The sequence below is a fragment of the Blennius ocellaris genome, assembly GCF_963422515.1.
Source record: "Blennius ocellaris genome assembly, chromosome: 3".
Taxonomy (NCBI): Eukaryota; Metazoa; Chordata; class Actinopteri; order Blenniiformes; family Blenniidae; genus Blennius; species Blennius ocellaris.
Window position 1 is genome coordinate 10,131,737 of NC_137652.1, and position 24,147 is coordinate 10,155,883.

The window sequence follows — 24,147 nt, forward strand, 5'->3', positions numbered from 1 at the left end:
TAGTGAGCAAACAGGCTGGTGATGACCGGTGGTGGCTGTTTTGCTGCGTGACACAAAGACACAAAGGCAGCAATGTGCATCAGTTAAGCAAATTATTTACCTAAGCGATGACGGCGTCAGGTACGTTTGGAATGAGTGCACATTTAAAGAAAAGCAGGGTGTCTCTGGAGCACCCCTGCCCTGAGCACACACCGCCAGACCTGGAGCCTGTCTTGTGACACATTCAATCATGGAGAAACTTCTCCAAACATTTCTGTAATGATCAATACCAGCTCGCTGCTGAAGGCACCTTTACGTAACTCTATGTCCATACTGAATTATACATTCTCATTTAGTTTTACTAATTTATTTGGTTAATCTTATGCTGGGATGTATTTCTTTCCAAGGATAATCCCTTCAGCGAATAATTTCCATGTTATGTGATGATTCATTATTGTGTGAAATCTCCCATCTATTAAATTACTACTTTGACTAAATCAACCAAGGCTCTGAATTGACCGATTTAGTTTTCATCTTATTGTTTCCACTGGAAGTAATTGTCTACTTGGCTGCTCCTTTTATACAGAAGTGGCCTTTGCAATAAGCACACGGCTGCCTTTTATGTCAGATTCCCTTCCTGCCCCAACACTTGTCATACAAGCATTAAGCTTAGTGTTACTAGATGGGACTTAATGGTTTCTGCTGCACTTTCATTTCACCGACACCCTCAGTAGAAACCAATATTTTGTATTGTTTAGAAAAGAAATACAATAAAACTATAACAAGAGCATGGGTCTTTATGTATGGAAGTGAATGGTGCTAAGATAACAGATAAACAATTACCGGTATCTAAAAAATAAAATCCAAGGTTCCTTGACATATAAAATCCCATTGAGTAAATGTTTTCTTTATTACATTGTGTCGTGAAAGGAGAATATAATACTGGAAGGACAGTGTTACTGCAACACACCGAGTTGCTGTGTTGCTCTCATTTGGTTTAAATGGTTTCTAAATTAAATATTTCAGCTAATTAAGTCTGTTCTTGCTCTGCTGCACCAGCATGTTACTGAAGACTATTTAAACCAAAGCTTCAACTGTGTGAGTTAGGATTAACCAGAGCCAACCTGTTTCCCCTTAAGAGGTCAAGACTGAGATGTAGTGAATTATTTTTTCTCTGATCAGAATCGACAATTTATAAACCTGGAATGTGCAAATACCTTTCAGTATCAGACAATGAATGACACTATAACTGCCATCCTAGATATCTTTGTAAAAAGACAAAAAATGAAATGGTTTGAAGCCTTCGGGCTTTTGAAAATGCATTTATTACAAATAGATCCTTTGAGAACAGATGAATCACTTGATCAATACTCTGAAGCATCATACATTTGCATAAAACAGGTTTTGGGAGAAAAGAAACACCTCAAAGTACAAACTCCAAATTGTTCTTTGATTTATTTGATGGGACAGGTGTGGTTAGCACCTGTGGGTGGATCGTGGGGCTTCTCTGGAGTCGTCACGTTTTGTGTACAAGGCCAAGATTTCTGAAGGCACTCAGTTTTCCGTCCAGTCCAAAAACAGGCACAGGTGTGGAGTTAATACGTCTGTGTGGTCGGTCGTCTGTCTCTTTGTGTTGGGACTGGTAACCTGCCCAGGGAGTATCAGCAGGGATCAGCTCCGGCGTGCCGCAACTCTGAATTGGACAAGGACGGATTCGCCTTTAAATTGAATCTTTGGCTTTTTTTTGTGGTTTGGTTTTCGTGTTCTGTTTCGGTGACTTCTGCAGCAGAGCCAGCGTGTCTCGCTTCTCGATTTTCCTCAGTTGTTTCTTCTTCATCCTCTTGATCTTGGCCGTGTTGCGGATCTGCAACAGAAACACAATGTCACACACGGCATTTATGTTCCATTAAACCACTGCCTGCATGGAGCTAGGAAGGAAGGAAGAAGCCTGGCAAAGATGAATTAGAACAACAGTGTGCGTTTCGAAACTGGATTGCCGACGCACCACTTGCACGATCTCCGCCTTGCGTTCGTTCTCTTCGCGACGTTTCAAGTTGTCCTCTCTTCTTTTCCTCTTTTCCTGTGAACGCAGATGAAATGCCAATTAAAACAAAGCGCAAATGCTTTCATGTCATTCCAAGGGGCATGAGTCCCAGGAGCTTTCCTCTCACCTCCTTCTGTTTGGCTTTCTCCTCTTTGAGCTGCAGCGAGTACTGTTTCACCAAGTCCTTCTCCCGCCTGGCCTTCATCTTTTTCTCCCAGGAGGTGCACAACTGTTTGTCTCTCACCAACGCAGAGAACCTGGGAAGATGAATAGAAAGATGTGCTTCACAAGTATCCATATCGCGGATGAAAAGGTGGCTGGTAAAATCTGACATTGTGTTTCCAGTTCTAGTTTCAGCTTACGAGATTTGTAATTTTTAGGAAACTGACGTTACAAAAGCAATAGTGTGTGTTGGTTATATTGGTTGTCATCTTGGGGAGCTAAATAAAGCGCCCTCCAAATATTCACCTCATCATTCTGAATGGGGTTTTAAAGAATATTTTTCACTATACTAAAGAAAACGGGACACTTCCAACAGGTAAACCGTTGGATGACTGAAGCTCGACTGGCCTCCTCCTCCGTCCTTCACCTCTGCTTGTTGCGGTCCTTCCACACTCGTCCAGACTTGGGCTTTCCCAGAGGAATCGCCGGGGTTTGTTTGACATTCGGAGCCGGACAGGGCTTCTTCATCGGGACGCTCTCCGAGGTCGCAGGTGCGGTTTCTACCGGATCAGGTCTGGGCTGAGCTCCGTCCTCACGGCCGTTGACGCGAGTCTCGTCTGTATCCGCTGGTGCAGTGTCGATCTGCGGCTGCGCCGGGGTCTCCGGCTCGGTTCTCGGCTCCGGCTCTGTGGACTTCTCGTCGGGTACCTCCTCCGGAACCTGCTCCTCGGGTTCGGGCTGCTCCTGTAGCACGGAGCGCCTGGTCCTCCTGCTGGGGGTCCTCACGGAGGTTTCAGAAGCGAGCAGCGCGGCAGGAGTCCGGATCTTGCGGCCGCTGCGGGTCCGTCTGGTCTCCGCTGGAGGCTCCTGCTCGTCCTCAGGCACCGCCGCAGGAGCGACGTGCTCCTGATTCTCGGCTCTTGTTCTTTTCGACATGTTTTTTACGAAAAACAGCTCCGCCACATTACTAAGACAAAGTTCTGAACACACGTGTGATCACACACACAGTCCCCCGGCGCTGTGTATTTGACGAAAGTTCCGGGGAGGAGGTGAAGAATAAACCCAGTATTGCATTATCGCCCCTAGAGGCCCGGAGAGGAACAGCATCAACAGAAACCTAAATAAAAAGAAATAACTGAAGGGTATATCTATGCATATATCTTTTTTTAAATAAAAAAAATCCACATCTTTACCTCTAAAGTTGTGCTTGAAAATTGATTTAAAGTAATGAAATAATCTCAAAGGCAAGGCAAAACAAATGTATTGAAATAGCACCATTCAGGCACAAAGCCATTCACAGTGCTTTACAAGGGGAAAAAAAACTAAATCCATTAAATCTAGGTGATTTAGAGTATGAAATGCATAAAAACAAAGTTATTAATAATTGAATAGAATTGTAATAAATAATGTAAGCGCTTTTTAAGTCAAGTCACATTTATTAATTTATAAGAGTAATAACACGAGCAAAATGTATTCTTTAATGGAAATAATAATGTTTGTTGGTCTGATTTAAAAGAAGTGTGTGTCAACAGTCTTCAGGTGTTCAGGAACTTTATTCCACACTGTCACACGCAAGCTGCTTCACCTTGTCACCTTGACTCTGGGAACTCTTAACAAACCTCTTCCTCATGAGGACCCTGGGGTCTGGACATTTTACATGCTCGGAGTAAATCTGAGATGTATTTAGGCCCCAGATCTCTCAAAGTTTTATAGAGAAAACATAAGGTTTTGAAGTCAATGTGACACACAGGCAACCAGCGTTTGAAAATCTCAATATAACTAAATTTAACAGAAATTTAAAGTATTAACAGGTATGAGAAAACAGCCATTGATGATTTCTTATGACCTGGGTAATTCTGTAATGAGTGAGTTTTCTTTTGTTGTTGTTTGTTGTTTGTCGACCTAAAAAATACAATATGTAAAATTTAAAATTTCCTTCAACTAACCTGTGAGTAAATACATAAACAATCGATATATCTTCGTACAGTGACAATAATTATTTAATTTTCAAACAAATAGAAATGTCAATTTACATAAAAGAAGAAAGGCGTGAATGGAGCATTTCCGCCCCCTGCTGGCTGAAGTGAAGTATTGCGGTTCGCCCACCAGCATGTCACATGATTTCACTTCCGCAACCTCACGATGTCCCTTTTTCAAAACATCGCAGCTCCCATAGGGAAGTGAGCCCACAGTGTTGGTTCTGAATGCTGGATCATCGAGTCTGCTGTCAGTGTTTGGTCCGGAGCCGCAGGAGGCCTCGTCATGTCGGTGCTGAATGTCTGCAGCCTGCTGCTGCTGCTGCTGTCTGGACAATCTGTGAGTAAATCCCAGTTCAATTCAAGCCAGTTCAATTCTACTTCATCTGCAGCCATGCAACCTGGCACATATAAATGCAGCACTGAATGGCTTTTGTTTGTTTGTGTGTTTGTTTGTTTTTAATTAACTCTACACCTTTCAAAACAAGAGATTTGGATCCGATGTCTTACATTCATTATTTGTAAACATCATCAAAACTTCAATGTGTTGTATTCATTAACTTGTTTTTCAAGGATATATATGTCATCTGAATGTCTGTGCATGTCGTTTCTATTTCTTAAGAATAATGACCTGAAGTCACCCACACATGTGTTAAAAGAGTATTTTTGCTGGCTTTTTACATTGAGGCTTCATTGTCAACCTTCAGTCAGCAAACCAGTTTTTTTTTTGTTTTTTTTTTCCGAATCACCTGATGCTGCCAGCCCTGCACTATAAAACACCACGATCCTTTTATGTAACACAGTGAGAGCTGGTTGACATGGAGGCAAACATGTGATAATTTACCTGAAACCACTTGTGTTGTGTTTGAACTGCAGTTTGGGGCAGCAGCACCTTCTTTCAGCGTGGACTACCAGGACGACTGCTTCCGTAAAGATGGGGAGAGGTTTCAGTACATATCGGGAAGCATCCACTACAGCAGGATCCCCAGAGTCTACTGGAAAGATCGGCTGCTCAAGATGTACATGGCCGGACTGAACGCCATCCAGACGTGGGTTCACTTCCTCTCACTTGGCGTCTCTGGTTGCTTGTCAGAATGATTTTTGCTGACTGGTATGATTCTGATTAAAGGGATCATGTTTTTTTTTTTTTTCAAAAGAGGTTCTAAAACTGTATGGCTTAATTTAACAAGAGTAGCATGCTTCATCCAAGTTCAGATGTTTTCAAAAGGTTTAAAAATGGCACAATGTGGCGATGATTTGATCCAAACACAGATCAAGTTCTGATGTAGGGATTTGACCACATTGATCTTTTGTAAAGCTGCAAGAATTCCTGTAGACTTATTCGACAGAAAAGTATGAACCTATTAAACTCTGCTTTGAGTGAATTTGCCTCCTAGCTTGACTTTAAGATTCAACCATTGTCTTTGTGAGGTTGCAGTTAGTATTTGAAACCTTTTTACTCAAATTATAGATAATTTAACATATTAAAAAAAAAAAAAAAAGTCAGCTGAATACTTAAGGCAGAATGTTATATGTGCAGCGTTTAGTATTTATTGAAGTAAAACTAACTTTGCCTTGACATAAACTTTTTCAATTTTCTGGAAAACAAAATACATTTCCATCCTCTTGTGCGTATTTTTATATGTATAAGTGCATTATGCAGTCTATATAAGAGAAAGTAAAATGTTTGTCTGGATTATAGTGACACTTTACTTCCACCTTGCAGCTATATCCCATGGAACTATCATGAAGAGTCTCCGGGCCAATACCACTTCAGCGGAGACAGAGATCTGGAGTATTTTCTTCAACTGGCCCAGGACATCGGATTACTGGTCATCCTCCGGCCCGGACCCTACATCTGTGCAGAGTGGGACATGGTGAGGGACGATTACTGCCCATAAGAAATATACTCACCTATATGAAGAAATTAACTCATGGCTAAAATGGAGATTACAGTAATAGTGAGCTTTACCCATGTCGCACTGAGCGAAAACAAAAAAAATCAAGGAAATTTAAGATGATCTTTTTTTTTTACCTCTCGTCTGTCACTGCTAACAGCATTGGACGTGTGCAAACACATAACGATATGATAATAAATAATAAAGAACTAGAAGATATTTACATTTTGTCATTTTTAAGAAAATGCCAGAAGTACTTGCCATTCTAAAATTGAAATTAGAGGGTTGGAATAAAAACTAAGACAGAGTATGACAACACAGAAACCTATAAAAAAAATCTATTTCAAAAAGATAAAAATAGATTATATTGTGGGTTGGTCTCATTGTTCTTCATAATGATGCAGTGCTGATGTTTTACGAGCTAAAACGACTCCATCATGGCCGCCATGGCGACACTGCAAAGGTTAAAAATTGCAAAGCACACTCTTTGTTTATTCTTAAAACAAATGTCAATTTCCAGTTGTCTTTCCAGTAGTTTGTCTTCACCATCAAGGTGAAGACAAACTACTTTGTGAGGTTAAGTCAAGTACTGAGTGGGTGAAGTTTTGAAAAGGTGCCTGCTGCGCCATTGGCTGCAAGACAAAAGTAACTTGCTGCAATGCAATTTAAACATAAAGAGAGAAAGTTGCCTGTATTGGAATCACTTTAGAATTTTCTGACGTCTCAGTTCATTTTGCAGGATAAAAATCACATATTTCTGAAATGTCACATATTTTTCTTCAGAAGTCTACCGTCTCTGTGTTTTGTAAAAATATATATTTTCGCTATGTCGTTTTACCTCTTTACCTCTAAAGCATTTCCTTCGCATGTGGCTCCAAAACTTAAGTAGTTGTGGAGTTAAAAGTTTTCCTGCTGTATGAATCAAAAACAACTGACATTTATGCAAGACAAACGCAGTCACTGTGTTTAAAAATGTGTCTTTTTTTCTTTCTTTTTTTAAATGTAAATCCACTAACAGTGGAGTTATTGCTGATTGTGTGGAGTTTGATTGTGTGTCCTCTCATTATTTGTGTGGTTGTGCTTCCGCAGGGCGGTCTGCCTGCCTGGCTGCTTCAGAAGAAAGATATCGTGCTGCGATCCTCCGATCCAGGTGACACGTTAAAATAGATTATTGAGTGGGAAATAAAGCACATTTCATGCAGGTGTATAAACAGAAGTGATTTTTTTTTTTTTTTTGTCCCCCCCCCTCTAGATTACATCGCGGCTGTAGATAAGTGGATGGGGAAGCTGCTGCCCATGATGAAGCCTTATCTCTATCAGAACGGAGGTCCAGTCATCTCAGTGCAGGTGAGGCTGTGATTTGGTCGTGCTGCTTTTTCAACGCGCGGTCAGATCGAACAAGAAAAAAAAAGTTGTTTGGACAGGTGGAGAATGAATACGGCAGTTACTTTGCCTGTGACTACAACTACCTGCGTCACCTGGCCCGGCTGTTCCGGTCTCACCTGGGAGACGAGGTGGTTCTGTTCACGACAGACGGAGCCGGACGCAGCTTCCTGAAATGTGGCTCAATACAAAACCTCTACGCCACCGTTGACTTTGGGCCAGGTCGGTACCTTCTGTGTTCCTGCCACCGTTTCTGTCCGTCCACGGCGGCTCCGTTTAAGTAATGGCAACGTCAGACACTGCTGATTGTCAGTAGACACAAAAAGCGGCCCTTACAATTTACAGTATCGTAAGATCACATGTTTTTTTCGCTTTCATTTATTCGCCTTCTCTCACAGTTTATCCAATGTATCACAGTGTGCTGGAGCCAATTCCATCCAGGGGCAGATTACACCTCACTTCTTTTGTTTACACACACATACTGTTTGCATTCAAACTGAATGGGCAGTTTAAGAGTCGCCAATTAGCCTCAAACGCCTGTTTTTGCACTGTTAAAAAAAATTAAAGTTCCTCATGGGGAGACCTGGTGAAGCTCCACACGAAGAGCTGGAAGTGCTCACAACGGCTCGGTGTTTTCATCACCACAATTACAATTGTAATCTCTTTAGTTTACGTCATGGGCGTAGAAACAATCAACCAAAGAATCATATTATTATAATAATCGGTGGTGTCATAACTTAGGATACGCTTATAAATGTACCGTGAAATGAGAAGCATGAATCCGTTAACTCCTGTGACTCGAGTGACTTCCTGTCTTTCTTTCCACTGACTCGACGTCACATTAAATGTGAGTCATCTCTGATCGGGAAGTTGCTTTGTGCTTCTTTATTGTGCCAGGTGGAAATGTGACGGCAGCCTTCAGTGCCCAGCGATACGCCGAACCTCACGGACCTCTGGCAAGCACCTCCCTCACTCCACGTGGTCGTCCCGGGCTGGGGGGGGTCTGCAGAGGTTCCTGATGTTTGCATCTCCTGTCGCAGGTGAACTCTGAGTTCTACACCGGCTGGCTGGACCACTGGGGGTCGCGTCACTCGGTTGTGTCGTCTGCTGTCGTGGCCAAGTCGCTCAATGAGATGCTGGCCATGGGGGCCAATGTTAACATGTGAGTTTGCAGAGATTTACATGTGATGTGTTTTTTTGTTGTTGTTTTTTACTGAAGAACTGCGTTCTGCTGAACATCAGTGTGATGACACGGGCTCCAGTACTGTGGACGGCAGCCAGGGTCAATCACAGTAACCCCCAATTTGTCATATATGAAACAAAGATTCAAGGAAAGAGTCTTCAAAGTCCACATATGTCATTAAATACAATCTACAATTTCAAACGTTGATTTTCATTCAAATGCAACTTTTGTTAATCGGTAAGCAACGAGTCAGAGGTGCACCCTTTTAGTGCAGTAAACCAAAACACAAGGATGTCCACACTCGGCATCTATTTGATTAAGTAATATTAAGGAATAAAGAAAAGTAATGCACGTCTTTGGATTTACTGAGAGAAATAAAAAAAAAAAAAAAGGTTAGGAGTTTGTGAAATCATCCCGAAGGATTAATAATTGTGTGCATAATAATTGTCACATCTTGTTTTTGCTCAGGTACATGTTTATTGGAGGAACAAACTTTGGCTACTGGAATGGTGAGTGCGCTTTAAGGAAAGCTGCTTGGAATGTTGTGGCGCTCCAGAGCGGGGTCGCCTGAACGTCTCCCTGTATCCTCAGGCGCGAACAGTAAATACAGCTCTCAACCCACAAGCTACGACTACGACGCGCCGCTCACGGAGGCGGGAGACCTGACGGAGAAATACTTTGCCATTCGGGAGGTGATCAAAATGGTACGGAAATGTGCAAAATGCTGCAGCAAAGGTGACGGTAGTCGACCTTTATCAATGCGTACGCCACATAAAACGCTTTTTTTTTTTTTTAGTATCTGCCTTATATTTTTTTTATTCTCTGTGTATTTCTTGAAAATAGCATCGTCAGATACCAGAGGGACCGATACCTCCCACAACCCCGAAATATGCATACGGACCAGTGAAAATGAAGAAGGTAAACAATCTGTCTGTCTTTATAGTGTCTTGAACATGTTTTACACATTTCACTTACACTGGATATTAAAACGTGAACTTGTGCTGCCCCCCCCCCCCCCCCCCCCCCCCTCCAGCTCCAGACGCTAACCGATGCCCTGGATTTGCTGTCGCTTTCAGGGCCTGTAAAAAGCGTCTATCCTCAGACTTTTATTGACTTAAATCAGGTATTTCTCCCATGTTTCTTCTCCAAGTTTGTTGCCGTGTTTTCTTATCCCTGCTATAATATGTTGGTTGTGTCCATTGATGGATCTCTCTCGCTGGTCTCCAGGAATTTGGTTTCGTGCTCTACAGGACCACTCTGCCTATAAACTGCAGCTCTCCCACTGCTCTGGCTTCGCCGCTGAACGGAGTTCATGACCGGGCGTACGTGTCAGTCGACGGGGTGAGCTTCGTCGTTTCCCCATCAGCCTTTTGATGCAAATGCAGTGTCTTCATTTTATATAATGCAAGTGCAGCAAAGCTCAAGCTTAACGGGCTTTAATGAGCTTTTTCTTCTGGAAATGGTTTGTGACGAAGAGAAAAGTCCGATTGTCGCTCGATTAAAGTGACGTAATGACCGTGTAGTTCCATGTATGTTTCCTCTGGAGGTTGCCGTGGGGATTCTCGAGAGGGACTCTGCCATCCCCGTCAATGTCAGCGGGAACGCCGGCAGTCAAGTGGACATACTGGTGGAGAACATGGGCCGAGTCAACTATGGCAAAAACATCAACGACTTTAAGGTTTTCTTTTAAGTTTCTTCACTAAACGTCACAGAAAATCTTCATTTATATCCTCGAATCTTTTTCTTTCCACTTCCTGTGAAGGGAAGCATCTTGAGAATAGAAATAAAATGTTATCACTTAACCAGAAGCTGATGTGAGCTTTTTATTTGTCTTGTCACAGGGTTTGGTGTCTAATCTAACTCTGGGAAATGAGCCACTCAGCGGCTGGACCATGTACAGTCTCAGTATCGACGACGCGGTGAGTCAGGGCCTTCTTGGGGAAAAAGAGCCCACGCTGAGAGATCCCCCTCCGCCTGCTGGCCCCTCCCCTCCGGCCTTCTACGGCGGAAGCTTCATCATTCCTGACGGCGTCCCTGATCTCCCTCAGGACACCTACGTCAAACTGCCTGGCTGGAAGAAGGTCGGTGAAGATTATTTCATTCCCATTTCTAATCAGTACAAAGTCAATGAAGAGCCAGAAAGAAAACTAATTGTTATTATATCGGTTGTTCTATTTTTAAGAGTGCATATTTATTTATCCCGGGACGATTTAAAAACTACAAAATTGGTCAAAACTACATTTTGTGAAATAATTACTTATTACGTGTATTTATGGGTTACAAGGTTATTTGATCTACCACACCACTGCTTCCACCATTTGTCGTGGTCATTTGAATCGCTTCATGTTGTCACAGTTTGACACTGATGTTAACACATTGTACAAATTCTGTGTGACTGTGACGGCTGTGTGATTTTCTGAATTTGTGGTTTCCAGGGACAGATCTGGATAAATGGATTTAATTTAGGTCGTTACTGGCCAGCTCGAGGCCCTCAGGTGACCCTTTTTGTGCCCGCTAACATCCTCAGTACAGCTGAGCCCAACAACGTGACCGTCCTGGAGCTGGAAGGAGCTCCCTGCAGCTCCGAGCCGTGCACCCTGGAGTTTACCACCACACCCATCCTCAACGCAACGGTTCCCTCGGACGTTAAAGAGCACAGGGGCCTGTTTGTTAAAGAGGATCTACTGTGACAATACAGGGAACTCTCTTCTACTCCAAAGAAATCACTTTGCACTAAACTCATCAGTATATGAGTGCCAAATCGTTTGTAAGTTTGTTGAATGTTTGATTCTTACAAGATTTATTGTGGATTGTGAATGAGGTAAACTTAGGGATATCACTGATTGAATGTGTTCATACAAATTTGCAGAACTTTTTTTTTTAAAGCCAAATGCAGGATTTTACCAAGACTTGAGCAGTGGGTTTCTCTACCTCAATTATTTGCCATTACATTTAACCTCTTTTTTTTTATTTTGTGAAAGGGATTATTTCCATTTGTGTTTGAGGTTGATCATATAATTGTGGGATTGTTGATCTCTAGCTTTTACTCATTTTCTAATCATTTTACAGACACATTGATTCTGAAGGTTGTGTACAGCTTGTGCAAATAAACATGATGGAATAAAAAACCAGACAAATGAGCCTCACAATTGTGAAATATTAATAGTAATGGACACCAACAGATTGTACACTTAACATGAGCGCATGAGAGAGGAGACTTACTCAAAGAGTCCTGTTTTATTTAAGCACAAATAAATGAAAAAGATAAAATCTTAAAAAATGTTTGTCGGTGAAGACTTTCTACGCGTTTTATCACAATTCTCGATCGAATATCGGCTGTTTTGATTGTTGTTTTTTTTTTAATGAAATTCAAGAGTCCCACCGCACGGTGGCGGGAATGCTCTAGTTTGTTTTCATATCAGCTACTAAAAAGTGAGAGACGAAGAAGAAAAACAAAAGAACCGTAGAAGAAGATGGCGGAGGCCTGCGGAGAATTTACCTATCGGGAAAGTTAAGGTAATTTTATGGAAAGTTTTGTCCAGCATGCGTGTGATAATATAGTTTTATTAACATTTTGAAGGTTCAGAGCACGTTGATGGTGACGTTTCTTGCCCTTCGAGCTGTAATTAGCCATTTAAATGGCCAATTGTGTCGCTGACTTCCGTACACATCTGCAGCAGCAGCCAGCTGCTCCAAACAGATGTGACCTCTTTAGATAATGACATATACGTAACCCCGCATTACAGGCATCCCTCAGATAATGTGTGTAACGTGTGTAATGCTATAGGATAACAAAGAGTTACCTGGACAATATTGAAACGTGTGTCTCTCCTGCAGATCGCGGAAGCCTCGGTTCGGAGCGACGCTCCCACCGCTGCACGGATGCGACTAAACTGAATGAAACACGATGCTCGGACAGTAAAAAAAAAAACTGATCCCACAGTGATCCTGAAAGAACCGCGAGACATGTCCTGATCCAAAAAGTACTCATATTATTTTTAACCATACAACCTCAAGCTTCGTCCTCCATAATAAGGAGTGAACGCCAAAGTTAACCTTCCGCATCAGGCTGCAGTTCTTTGTGTTGTTTCCTCCTGGACCATGGTGGACAACCGGTACGCCACAGCGCTGGTGATCGGCTCGGTGCTGAGCCTGCTGGCCACGGTCTACCTCTCCGTGGCAGTGGGCACCCAGCACTGGTATCAGTACAACAGCCCCCCGGGGCTGGTGAAGCCGAAGGACGTGAACGTGACGGAGCTCCGACGGGACTTCATCAACGGGGAGTTCGGTGAGAAGGTGGTGTACAGACCCATGTTCCTCCTGAACGGCACCCTGGGACTGTGGTGGAGATGCATCCAGGTGCCAGCACCCAGCCGCTCTTACTGGTTCAAGGAGCCAGGTATTCTTTCTCTTTCACCAGGTATCACTTTCACACGCAGCAATGGACAGTTTGCACATCAGCATCTGTATTTCACTGCATAGGGTGAGCCGTATAGAACATTCCTAAATTAATGATCAAACGCATGCACTCTGGTTCAGTATGCTGGATTTATAGCCATTCATTTATCTATCTAGCATTCATTATAATTCCTCCCTCAAGCCTATGACTATAGTTTGTCCCTCCTGCTATAATCAAAGTTGCCCATCCCTGATCAACATGCCACCGAACTAACAGATGACTCAACATGATGCAAGTAGAGGTAGAAGAGCCACACGAAGTGCAAATGTTATAATAAAAGACTAAAGGAAATGTATTCAGAGTTAAAAGCAATGTAAAGGAGGTTGGTTATATTAAAAAGTAATGCATCCTCTCACAGATGTGTTTCATGGGGAAACCGCAACACTATAATAATGTACATAAAACACACAAAAACATTGACACCACAGAGACATCTGTACAAACCATATGATGACTACAGTGTTTTCACACTAACAGTTGAGTCAGTGAGTGTAATATATACATTTTTATCAGTGTATTGTGTTGTATGGTAAATGGAAGCCATTGATTGACCTGATTGTCCGCAGCACATCTGGAAACACTGTTGTGATGCGTCGATTGCCCAGTGGTTTGGCACATATCGTCTACTGTGTTTTTGAATGAGACCAAAACAAAACAATCGAGTTTATTTGATTCCCTTTGACTTTCCCTGCAGACCCCAAGATGGAGATGCAGTGTGTGAGCTTCACTCTCCCTCAGCAGTTCATCACAAAGTTCATCACAAAGTACGACACCGACAATGAGAAAGATCTGCTGAGAACATGTGAGTGTGTTTTCATTCGACCGCCTGCGTCAGGATGCCTAATGTCGTATGTTGTGCGAATAAAATGTCAATGCTTTAAGGGATAGTCGAACAAGGCTTTTGTAAATACTTACATAGAGCTGTTTTCTAATATCGTTAACATTTTCTCCGAATTGTTGCTCTGGTTCAAGCCATCCTCAGTACATCTCAGGCACTGCGGATGCAGATTATAAAGGGGAATAATAATCAACCATTGCTTGTTGTGTAGACCTGTGGCGGTGCCAGTTCCTCCTGCCCTTGGTGTCGCTGGCGCTGGTGTTCCTCAGTGGCCTCATTGGGGTCTGTGCCTGCCTGTGTCGCAGCTTCACCCCCACGTTAGGCGTTGGAGTGCTTCACCTTCTCGCAGGTAAGACAAATGTCTGCACATTGACCTCTTTTAGATTCATAGACCGCAGGATGGAGGAGAAAAATCAATGTGGACTTAGTTATTTCTTGACATTTGCACAACGCTGCAGTGCTCATTACAGTGTGCTGCAGCGTCATGAATAAGATTTAGGACAAAACGTAAGGCAGATGGAGAACGTTATGCAAATATTAACCTTTCTAATGAACTGTCCTCGCAAGCAGAATCACTGAATCTAAGCTAGAGGATGTTTTTTCAGGACTGAGAGGCAGAAAGCTCTGTTTTTTGTTTTTTTTTAAAGACAACTGCAATCCACAAAATTGGAAACGTTTCCAGCTGGCTTTAATATTTGGGGATTAGATTTGATAGGACTGGGTGTTCAAAACACATTTCTCCTGAAAGGAGTTATGGATTGTTCCACAGGATCCCCCTGCTGAGCCGCTACAAGTGTGGTAGTATTTCTGCTTTTCACAATGAAGCTGTGACTTGTCTGCTCTCACTATGGTAATGTGAGTCACGACACCTTTTCTTAGAGGTTTTTCCAAAAAGAAAAACAACTGCAGATCGTTTTTGACGTGTTGACTAAAAGACGGTGTACAATGTACGTCACCCCTGACACCATTCTGACGCTGAAGCTGCAGGTGTTGGTCTTTGTAACGTGTTTGTTTGAAGCAGCTCACAGATGTGCACGGTTACCATCTCTCTCCTTTCAACTTCAGTCGTTCCCATAACGCGTGAATCACTGCTTTTATTTTGTGTTGCCGGCAGACAACCCGCCGGAGAGAAACGTTCATTTTAAACAGCAGATCTTGACGTTAACCCTTCATATTTGACTCTCCGGCTTGTGAGGGGAACATTTACTCACCTCGGACCTGCTCACCAGACTCTGCCAAAAAAAAAAAAAAAAGAGTGTGTGTGTCGGTGGCTGCTGGTGTCACTGTTATCCCTGGGAACGCATCCAGGGGGAGCCTGCTTTGTGCACAAGGTCAGCTGGAAGAGGATCCAGCTCCTGACAACCTGAGCCACATAGATAAATCCTCTACAGAGGATGGATTGAAGGATGAATTAATGTTTTTGTGTTGCTATTTGATGGTGGCAATAGTGCGTCGTGGTTGCTAATATCCTCACAGCAGGAATATCTGCATGTCGGGTTCGGGCTCGAGAAAGATTGTATGTTCGTCTCTCTTTTAGACACCCCCCCCCCCCCCCCCCCCCCCCCCCCCCCGGATGTCAAAAACATGTGTTTGAAGTCAAATACTAACTTTATAGTTGTGCGTATGCTTGTGTGTTTAATGGACTGACGAAATGTCCAGGATGTACCTGGTCAGTAACGTTCCGCTCCTCAACCTTCAGTTGGATCAGACAGAATAGCGGATAGATGGAAGTGGGGTGTACGCTGATTACAGTAGACGGGGGAGAGGACCATAAATCCACTTGAGCTCCTGGTCAGTATACGCCACCATCAGACGCCTTGATTACTGAACATTTCCAACATGGTGCTTTGATTTTTTTTTTATAAAGGGGGGAGAAGTAGGGAGTAATCAGTCAGTCTTTGTTGAAATGACTCTTACACCTCCACTTAGAGCTCATGCCTCATAGTAGGAATGTGGTGGGTTGGAATCTCTTCCAGGCCTGTCTGTGAGCAGTTTCTGTGGTCTGTCTGGGTTATCCAATTTACTGACATGTGAGCTTAATTAATGAGCCTAAATCTTCAATGAGGAAATGATGCATTTGCCCTGTGATGGACTGACGACCTGTCCAGGTTATACCCTGCCTTCACCCTGCTTAACTTCCTTTCTATAAACTAATACAGTCTCACTGTCACACCAGGTCTGTGCTCTCTGGGCTCCGTCTGCTGTTTCCTGGCCGGAGTGGATCTCCTCCACCAGGTTTATCCGCCACCAGATGGCGTGGAGGGCTCGTTGGGCTGGTCCCTCTACCTCGCTCTCATCTCCTTCCCTCTGCAGATGATGGCGGCCGCTCTGTTCATGTGGGCAGCCAGGAGCCACCGCAAGAACTACACCCGCATGACCGCCTACAGAGTGGCCTGAAGGAGCCAGGTGGCTCTCGGGCGTAAACTTTAAAACAGGGTGTCTTTAGAAAATCTTCTGTAGTTTAAGGAGGGTGTGAGTAGATTCAAATGTACAATGTTGTAGTTTTTCACTACTCTGCTGCAGTCTTTTAATAGATAATAAACACACACACACACACTTACGGGCAGGAATAAAGTTAGCAGGTCATCAGCATAAGCTCTCATGGACAAAGCTTTTATGCTTTAAGTTTTATCTCATCTTTGCTTTTCAGCATCTCTGACTTCTATCTTATCCAAAGCATGTTTTTAAAGATATCGAGCGTCAAGGTGGTGTTGATGGTTTGTAATTTCTTGTGTCAGGTGTGTTTCTGTGCAGTATCTTTTTTTTTTTTTTTTTTTTTGGCCTTGTTTTTGGTTGCCGCCTCTTCTCAAGCTGCTCACCACATTGCCCTTAACTCATTTTCACATTGTAGATTTACATCGTCACAAGTTCCAGACCTGGAATTACCCGATTCAAGGTAGCTTTCTCTATTAATGCATGAAAAATACTGGACGGGCCTTTGTTGTTGTTGTTTGGGGTTTTTTTTTTGTCTTTTGTTGTATCTACTTGTTGCATCATTTTAAATACCCAGGCCGTTGCTGTGCATGCCTTTAAAACCTGACATTTACTTCTTCTGTGGTAATTATGGATTTCAGTCTGTGGTATAAAGCTGATGAAATGTCATTAAATGTCAATCACTAAAATTGTAACCACTCATTTTTCATCTTCAGCTTTGTTTATAGATCTAATGTGTCTGAATGCCATTGATTTGAATGTTAAATAACTGAAGTCGTTTGATGCCACCGAAGGAAACTCGTGATCTTCAGCCTCAAACTGAACTACTGCCTTTTTTACTAGAGACATTTCTCAGTTTGAATATGTTCAAGTCGTTGACATGTTGTGGACTGTTTTTCGTGTTTTGTGTTGGTTTCAGCCTTTCAAATGTTTGTTTGTAACATCTAGGAGTTTTCAGGAAAGATTTCTTAATGAAAACTGAATCTTAAAAAAAAAGAAAAGAAATGTCTTCAACTGCTAATCCTCATGAAGCGACGTCTTTAATCTTCACTTTATCAATAAAACTGACCAGAATATTCTCCTGTTTGTGTGGAAAATGTCCAGAGTTGATCATTCTTTAGAAGAATACGAATTGTGATATTTTAAGTGTCACAAAGTTTCACGACACGCATCGTTACACATCTGGTGTGTGTAAACTTCGCCTTTTGTTACTGTTTCTATGTGTTCTGAAGCACAAATGTACTGGTTTCTGTGTTAATAAATTTGACACTTGTTGACTTTTATCTGCCACGCATGTTGATGTCAAAATAATCATAGTCAGTTCTAAAAGCTGGTGTTTCATGTTTACATTTTTTAACCAGGAAGCTGCACGTATTATCAGCTGAGGTTCACTTTAGTTGTTTGATTGGGTTTAGGAAGGAGCCGAAGATTTAATTAGGATGATAAAATGCTCTCTTGTCTTTCTAGTCTTGAGTTTTGGCGGTTGGCAGGGTTCATCACATTGCTTTTAGTTACTGATTTGAAATATGTTACTGGGAGAAAACAAATCGGGAACCACAGGTCATCAAATATACACAAGTGTCAACCTCAACCAAGTGTGGCCTGAGGTTGTAACAAATAAAGAATATATAGATAAATATATATAGAGTTCTAAAAAAAATACAACTCCTGGTAGAGTCTTTGGATTTGATCAAATTGAACCAAAAGCAGCAGATGGCAGGACACCTCCAACCCTGACAAGTGAGCTATTTTATATTTTTATGTTGTACCATGGTTTTACTTAAATAACTGTCCAGCTGATATTAGATCTCCAGGTCATTGTAACTAATTCAAGCAGAAAACGAAACAGCTTTTTTGAAGTTGAAATAAAAAGCTGATCTTTTGTAATTTTACATCACCATGTCGATGTACCATTATTTTGGAATATTTAAAACCTCTCAACTTCATTTTGCTGACCTCCTCCTGCTTCTTATTGCGGCTGACTGCACTTTCAGATGTTGTGGGACATAAAATCAACCATCATTCTTAATAACCTACTGACAACCTTCATCCAATCTCTATATGACGCAGACAGTTGAAGCCATATAGATGCAGATTTGTTGGGTTTCGCAGTGTGTGTGGGTCAATTCACACTGGACTTAAAGTAGTTTGTAATTCAAGGTTTTTAATTCCTAAGTTAATTTCCCAATTAAAGACCTCAATCACTTTTAGCTGCTCCTGTTTTCTGTCTTCATTGTGCAGACGTTCTGGCTGAAGGCGACCAAAGGAGCCCCAGAGACAATATTGAAAACCACTGATGTAGAAAACAGTCAGGTTGCTTTTCTGTCTCATGATTAAAGTTGTGTGTTCAACCGAACCGAGAGATTCATGGTGTTTATCCAGAACACGTAAAATAACTTAAACATTATCACAATTTAGTGTTCCTAATCTAATACGATCAAAAACATATTTCACTTTAAGACATAATTGACAAAAAAGTGTTTTGTTTTTTTATACATTCATTTATTTTTAGATGCATTAGTAAAACATTTGCTTGACTACATTGAGAAAACATTTCACTGACATTGTATTGAAAAAGCATAACATTTAAAATCCTTTATTTATTATTTAGTTGTGATAGAACTATAAGTTACATTTTGGAGTACCAACAATGTCGCTCAATCAATATTTAGTTTTTAATTCGCTTCAATCGTGCTAAAGTGTGGTGATCAGGAAAAGGAATGTGAAAAAAATAACATATAAAAAAGCGTTTTTTTTTAACTCAATGTGCTCTGCATTGTCATCCAATCAGGAAAGAACAAACAACAACCTGTGTTCACAGTGAAAACTGCTGCACTGCATCACAGGAAACCTTTGTCTCAGTAAACAATTCACAAAAAACAAACAAAATAAGCAAACAGTATTGTGATGAGTGTGTGCTTTTACTTATTTTCTAATGATTGGAAATTGAGTAGTGTATGCTTATTTATGTTTCTGTGATCATAATTCAAAGGCTTTACAGTATATCCTCTCCGTACGCTCAGTTCCTCTTCACACTCACAGATGGGAAGGTCTGGGTCATTTTCCGAGCTAAATGGAAAGCAATCTTCTTCTCATAGTAGGCACATTCGTTCACAAAGAAAGGGTAGAGGGCTTCTCCCTCGTGTTTCACCGTCTCCCCGGAAAAGGACAGGAATAATGGGTCTCCGGGCTGAAGAAGCTTGAAGTCATTATCCTGGAGAGACGCATGCAAATGTGGCATTTACTGTTTGTTATGGGCTTCTGAACACAGGCATGTTCATGGCGCATTGTTTGAAGGTGGTGACAGGCATTTCCTACTGTACCTGCAGGTTGGGGTGGATGGCTGCAGTCAGTTCCCCATTCAATGGGTCCCTTGGGTAGTCGACACTTTTCACCCAGCCGTACGCCTCCATGTCCCCTCCTTCAAATGTACATCCTGCTTGCAGAAGACAGCGTGAGAGGGGCTGGATCACTGAAGGGAGTGTGAGTGGACTCGTCTATTGTTCACTGATGGCGTCAAACGAAATTGATAACGATGGTTTTAATTACTATTAGACACATGTGATGTGTCTCGCAACTTCAAAAAGTGAAGTCTGTTAATTTTTCAAAACCAGTCAGAGTGAAACATCTGTCAACTTTAAAAACAAAAAACAAAACAAAACCCATTTTGATTAATGACAATTATTAATATGAGGAAACTCCTGGGACAGTTTCTCACCAGAGTGAAATTTCTGGATCCATTCCAGGGTGAGGTCCAGGGCCTTTTTCATCATGTTAAAGATATCCGCTCTGAGTACACCGTGGGGTTGAGGACCAACCTCAATTGCTGCGTAGAGAGACAATATTCTGTCATCTTAGTGATTCTTTGGTTTAAAAAAACCAAAACATACATAAAAATTGTTACACTTACAGAATCCCCATTTGCTCACTGAGTCTAAGGAGTAACTCTCTGAGGGCGGTTGGTCCATCACAATTCCTGAAACGGGCACTGGAGCCATGTTCGTCTAAAAATCAAAGAGGTTTTATTTTTATACAGGGAGCATTACAGCTTTACATTGCACCCTCTTGGTTTTAATTAGAAATGTTCAAGTTTTATTGAGTGGACGATACAATTACACATATGCTGTAAGCAAATGTACCAGGAACATTTTTTGGGGGAAGTTTAGTTCAAGCTTTATGGTCAACGACACCTTCAGGTTTTCGGTGTTATAACCTTCTGATCTCACAGAATGAAATCAAATAGAACCTGTCTTACTTGGATGTATTTGAAAATATGTGCAGTAAGATGGTTTTTTGAGTCCATAATGATGGTGACGCCCATGTTGGAGGTGGTGTTGTGAAGATCCACCAGCAGATCCACGGCGTTCTCGCTTCCTTTGGGCCCGAGTTGAGCGTTGAGCTCCTGGGCTCGCCTCAGTTCATACGGTGCTGAGTCGGTTATGGGGGAGCTGGAGGCCCAAAAGTGCAGTGAAGATTTTTCTCACACGAGCATGGCAGCTTTGCAGTCACGCCGTCACTATTGCATGCAGATACACAGTCTTACTTGGACGTACTTACCTCAGCAGGGCACTTTTAAAACAGCGGTTGAGGTCAGTTTCCGTGTATCTTCTGCAGACATCTATGGCTCGTGGATTTGACAGGACAGCGATGACAGAAACTGATCCAACTTTGTCCTGTTGCTGTTTCTGCATTTCTCTCACTATGTACACCCCTGAGAGCTCATTGCCATGTGTGCCGCCACAAATGGCAACCCTGGAGAGTGGAGGAAAAGAGACGTGCTCCATCTGTTGGAAGATAAATAAAATATATAAGAAAAACGGGTCGAGACAACAATACTTTCTTGTGACGTTTGTTCGGGGGCTTGATGTCCAGCGTCTGGTCAGAAATGGGTGTGACAAGAGTTTAAAGGTTGCCGGAATGCAACAAGTTTGTCATTTGACTTAATAAGTGACTAATTTGAGAGACTGTGATGTTTCAGCTATGGTTAATGCCTCGTACTATCCCCTGCACAGCAATGAACATCTCAGAGAAATAACAAAGGAAAATGCATTTTGCAAAAGTTTATAAATACAAATACAACTTTCAAAATGTAGAATATTTGTCATATAGCAAAATGCTGTCGATTCTACATTTCTTCATCGTGTGTATCGACACATATATGTTGAAACACTCAAATAGCAGAGGTTTTCAGCCCAGTTATTTCTGTGTTGATCGAGGTAAAACATTGCAGACATGAGTGTAACATAAGATTTCAACTACTGGTGTCACAGCTTCTCTGTTGCTGTTGTTATGATATGATAATGAATGTGGCCATTGGGAAACATCTTGTTTTAAGTTGTGCCACTCAAGGAAGGACACAGATAACTGATATGCTACTTTGCTGACCTTTGATGTTTGATTTCCATGCATGTCGTTAATGAGTGCACAATCACACACAATCACAAGTCAGTGTTCGCATCGCAATGTGAGATGGTTTGTCTTTATCCACACAAGTTAAACAATGATTTTTAACGTCTTTGGTCGTTGCAGCAGTTCTGGGAGAGGGCTGGACGGGGGTGTGGTGGTTAAAACTTGGAGTTTGTATTTACCCTTTCTGCTTGCATGGTTTCTCTGGCTTTCCCCCACAGTCCACTAACAGGCAGGTGAGGTTAGTTAATGATTGTAAAGAGCCTGTAGTTGTGAATGTCACATTGTGTTGGCTCAGTGGAGGACCAATCAGCTGGGATCAGCTCCATGATCCTGAACAAGATCAAAGGATATAGACGGTGTGTAACTTGTTTAGGAGAAACTGGAAAAATGTATGCATATGTATGTTTGTGTGTGTGTGTGTGTGTGTGTGTGTGTGTGTGTGTGTGTGTGTGTGTGTGTGTGTGTGTGTGTGTGTGTGTGTGTGTGTGTGTGTGTGTGTGTGTGTGTGTGATTTTGCCTTTAAATATATACATATGGAAATACTATTCACTATTTCAATTTTTGCAGAGGAGCTAATAGTTATACTCTGAGAAGAGGTACTTTGTTGAATTGAATGGGGAAAATTCTATTTGTTTTGAATAGAAGAGGAAAGCAGGGCAGTTAAAGTTTTACAAACTCCACAACAGCACCTGTTTTAGTGCTTTTATATGGGCAATAAGTGCATGTACTTTGTGATTGTCATTGGTCCAGTGTTAGTTTTGGAGAAACAGGATGAAATGTGTATTTTAATAAATATATTCAACCAACTTTTTCGGCAATTTGAGAAGAAGAAGGTGCAGCTGAAAACCCTGCTTGTAGTTCACAAAAGAATACTTTGTACTTTAAATGGTTAACGATGGTGTCTAAATTGTGTTTTGGCAGCTTTTGAACTTTGACCTAGTTTTCCAAGACTTTTTTTCCCCTTCTCAATATTATTTCAGTGTAGAGTTCTAACGATTATGTAATAAATATTAGACAGAGAGAAAAGAAATCATGACTGTGTTAAAACACTTTTTGTTTTATTGTAGCTTCTTTTCCAGAAACAATCTCTTGAACAAATTACAACATCTCCTGTTATCAGCAGGTGAACAAATGATTTCCGAGGGTGTCAAAGCAGTGACACTTTCTGATATATGACCTCAATGGAGGAAAGTCAGTCATTGTCCTCATTCAAAACTCTCATTAAAACTTCCACTGAGGCTTTTATGTCTCAACAGAGTGAACTATATTAGTGGAGTGGTGACTGATTCAGCGAAATAGTAATGTTGTGATATAAAACATGGACTGTACGTCTCCATTGTTCTCACACTGTTGAACGCACCCATGTGTATATTCATATTCACTGCTGTGTGCAAAGCAACATATTACTGCTTACATAAGCCTCAAACTAAAAGCAGGTGTGTGTCAGCAATGGTTATATAACAGCAATGTAAACGAACAGCTGTAAAGTAACCAGCAGGCACAGAGAACTGGTGCGATCAGCAGAAAAAAAGAAAACTGGACAGGAGTTTGCGGTTCAGTTTCGAGGACACATTAATCTGAACCTCAGTATTCTCTCAATGACACTTCTTCTTTCCAACAACCTAATAAACACTTTTACTACAGTTCAGTGTTGCTTTCACGAAGGCAACAAAACAAACCAACCGTAGAGACAACTCGTTTCACAACAAAATATGTGCTGCTCAAACAAAACAAGCCATGTCTTACCTTTCCGTCAAATCCCCGTTTAGTATTCGCTGAACTTCGGCGACCTTGGAACTTAAAGAACACATGGTGTCAGACCGGTGGTGCAGCAATTACACAATCGGAAAGGAGAGCGCTGAGAGCGCTTACACACATTAACCTCCAACTTACACAGGCATGAATGATTGTACAGCAGGTACGCTGTAATACTTATCCACTTGTGGATACTGAAGTTTTCTTCTCTTTTTTGCAGTTGAATGCACTCTTCCGCATATTTGTTTACTCTTTCTTGCTGCTGCCCTTCTCCTTCTCTTACATCAGCTCAAATTTCAGGGAGTTACACATTTTATGATGTAACAGGAACTCCCTCTCTGTTGTGTTCTACCAAACCAGCAGGAGCTGTTCCCGGAGTCTTGTGACCTGTGGTGCAACTTTGGGAGACTGCAACAGACATCATAGCAACAGTAAATGGCAAGTTTGTTTGTAGCAAAGCAGTGAAGTGAGAACCTGTGAGAACATATCGCACAAATGTATTTGAACGATACCTGGTAATAATTTAAGATGTACATACTGTATATTTCAGATACATGAGAGAAACCCACCAATGACTCCATCCTAATGAGTGAAACTCACCATAGCTATTCAAAGTTTATGATCTCAA

The 24,147-nt window shown here is 41.8% G+C and overlaps 4 protein-coding genes across 5 annotated transcripts; 2 read left to right on the forward strand and 2 right to left on the reverse strand.

Annotated features, from left to right (window-relative positions):
* Positions 1–1,318: 1,318 nt before the first annotated feature.
* ccdc86 (coiled-coil domain containing 86) lies at positions 1,319–3,194 on the reverse strand. The gene is made up of 4 exons (XM_080494281.1): positions 2,613–3,194; positions 2,151–2,280; positions 1,985–2,059; positions 1,319–1,843 (listed from the first exon to the last, which is right to left on the reverse strand). Exons 1-4 carry the CDS (start codon positions 3,119–3,121, stop codon positions 1,700–1,702), a joined length of 858 nt encoding a protein of 285 aa, XP_080350407.1. The 5' UTR covers positions 3,122–3,194; the 3' UTR covers positions 1,319–1,699.
* Positions 3,195–4,395: 1,201 nt separating this feature from the next.
* Positions 4,396–11,835, forward strand: glb1 (galactosidase, beta 1). Its single transcript, XM_080519293.1, has 16 exons — positions 4,396–4,501; positions 5,038–5,210; positions 5,888–6,038; positions 7,149–7,209; positions 7,312–7,406; positions 7,484–7,664; positions 8,340–8,398; positions 8,483–8,604; positions 9,094–9,134; positions 9,217–9,329; positions 9,469–9,543; positions 9,659–9,748; positions 9,853–9,966; positions 10,172–10,303; positions 10,467–10,706; positions 11,061–11,835. Exons 1-16 carry the CDS (start codon positions 4,448–4,450, stop codon positions 11,313–11,315), a joined length of 1,956 nt encoding a protein of 651 aa, XP_080375419.1. The 5' UTR covers positions 4,396–4,447; the 3' UTR covers positions 11,316–11,835.
* A 237-nt stretch (positions 11,836–12,072) lies between these two features.
* cldnd1b (claudin domain containing 1b) lies at positions 12,073–17,632 on the forward strand. The gene is made up of 5 exons (XM_080520692.1): positions 12,073–12,141; positions 12,463–13,024; positions 13,779–13,886; positions 14,134–14,271; positions 16,099–17,632. The coding sequence occupies exons 2-5, from the start codon at positions 12,727–12,729 to the stop codon at positions 16,317–16,319; spliced, it is 765 nt and encodes a 254-aa protein (XP_080376818.1). The 5' UTR covers positions 12,073–12,141; positions 12,463–12,726; the 3' UTR covers positions 16,320–17,632.
* A 1,240-nt stretch (positions 17,633–18,872) lies between these two features.
* On the reverse strand, positions 18,873–23,794 carry acy3.2 (aspartoacylase (aminocyclase) 3, tandem duplicate 2). 2 transcript variants are annotated; one of them, XM_080517219.1, is made up of 9 exons: positions 23,658–23,794; positions 23,511–23,561; positions 21,944–22,094; positions 20,913–21,139; positions 20,611–20,803; positions 20,266–20,359; positions 20,074–20,181; positions 19,679–19,791; positions 18,873–19,569 (listed from the first exon to the last, which is right to left on the reverse strand). In XM_080517219.1, the coding sequence occupies exons 3-9, from the start codon at positions 21,956–21,958 to the stop codon at positions 19,375–19,377; spliced, it is 945 nt and encodes a 314-aa protein (XP_080373345.1). In that variant the 5' UTR covers positions 21,959–22,094; positions 23,511–23,561; positions 23,658–23,794; the 3' UTR covers positions 18,873–19,374. The 2 variants fall into 2 exon arrangements, with proteins under 2 accessions (XP_080373345.1, XP_080373346.1); XM_080517220.1 differs by lacking the exon at positions 21,944–22,094.
* Between the last annotated feature and the right edge of the window lie 353 nt (positions 23,795–24,147).

Excerpts from the sequence above, each read along its gene's own strand:
- acy3.2 (XM_080517219.1), bottom strand. Across the intron at positions 20,360-20,610 it reads ATATTTTCAAATACATCCAA|ACGAACATGGCTCCAGTGCC; the intron begins GTAAGACAGGTT and ends TTTGATTTTTAG. Across the intron at positions 19,792-20,073 it reads GATCCAGAAATTTCACTCTG|GATGTACATTTGAAGGAGGG; the intron begins GTGAGAAACTGT and ends TTCTGCAAGCAG.
- cldnd1b (XM_080520692.1), top strand. The coding sequence starts at position 12,727 with ATGGTGGACAACCGGTACGCCACAGCGCTGGTGATCGGCTCGGTGCTG. Across the intron at positions 13,025-13,778 it reads TTACTGGTTCAAGGAGCCAG|ACCCCAAGATGGAGATGCAG; the intron begins GTATTCTTTCTC and ends CTTTCCCTGCAG. Across the intron at positions 13,887-14,133 it reads GAAAGATCTGCTGAGAACAT|ACCTGTGGCGGTGCCAGTTC; the intron begins GTGAGTGTGTTT and ends CTTGTTGTGTAG.
- ccdc86 (XM_080494281.1), bottom strand. The coding sequence starts at position 3,121 with ATGTCGAAAAGAACAAGAGCCGAGAATCAGGAGCACGTCGCTCCTGCG. Across the intron at positions 2,060-2,150 it reads AGAAAGCCAAACAGAAGGAG|GAAAAGAGGAAAAGAAGAGA; the intron begins GTGAGAGGAAAG and ends CTGCGTTCACAG. Across the intron at positions 1,844-1,984 it reads AGGCGGAGATCGTGCAAGTG|ATCCGCAACACGGCCAAGAT; the intron begins GTGCGTCGGCAA and ends TTTCTGTTGCAG.
- glb1 (XM_080519293.1), top strand. The coding sequence starts at position 4,448 with ATGTCGGTGCTGAATGTCTGCAGCCTGCTGCTGCTGCTGCTGTCTGGA. Across the intron at positions 8,399-8,482 it reads CCGAACCTCACGGACCTCTG|GTGAACTCTGAGTTCTACAC; the intron begins GCAAGCACCTCC and ends CTCCTGTCGCAG. Across the intron at positions 10,304-10,466 it reads AAAACATCAACGACTTTAAG|GGTTTGGTGTCTAATCTAAC; the intron begins GTTTTCTTTTAA and ends GTCTTGTCACAG.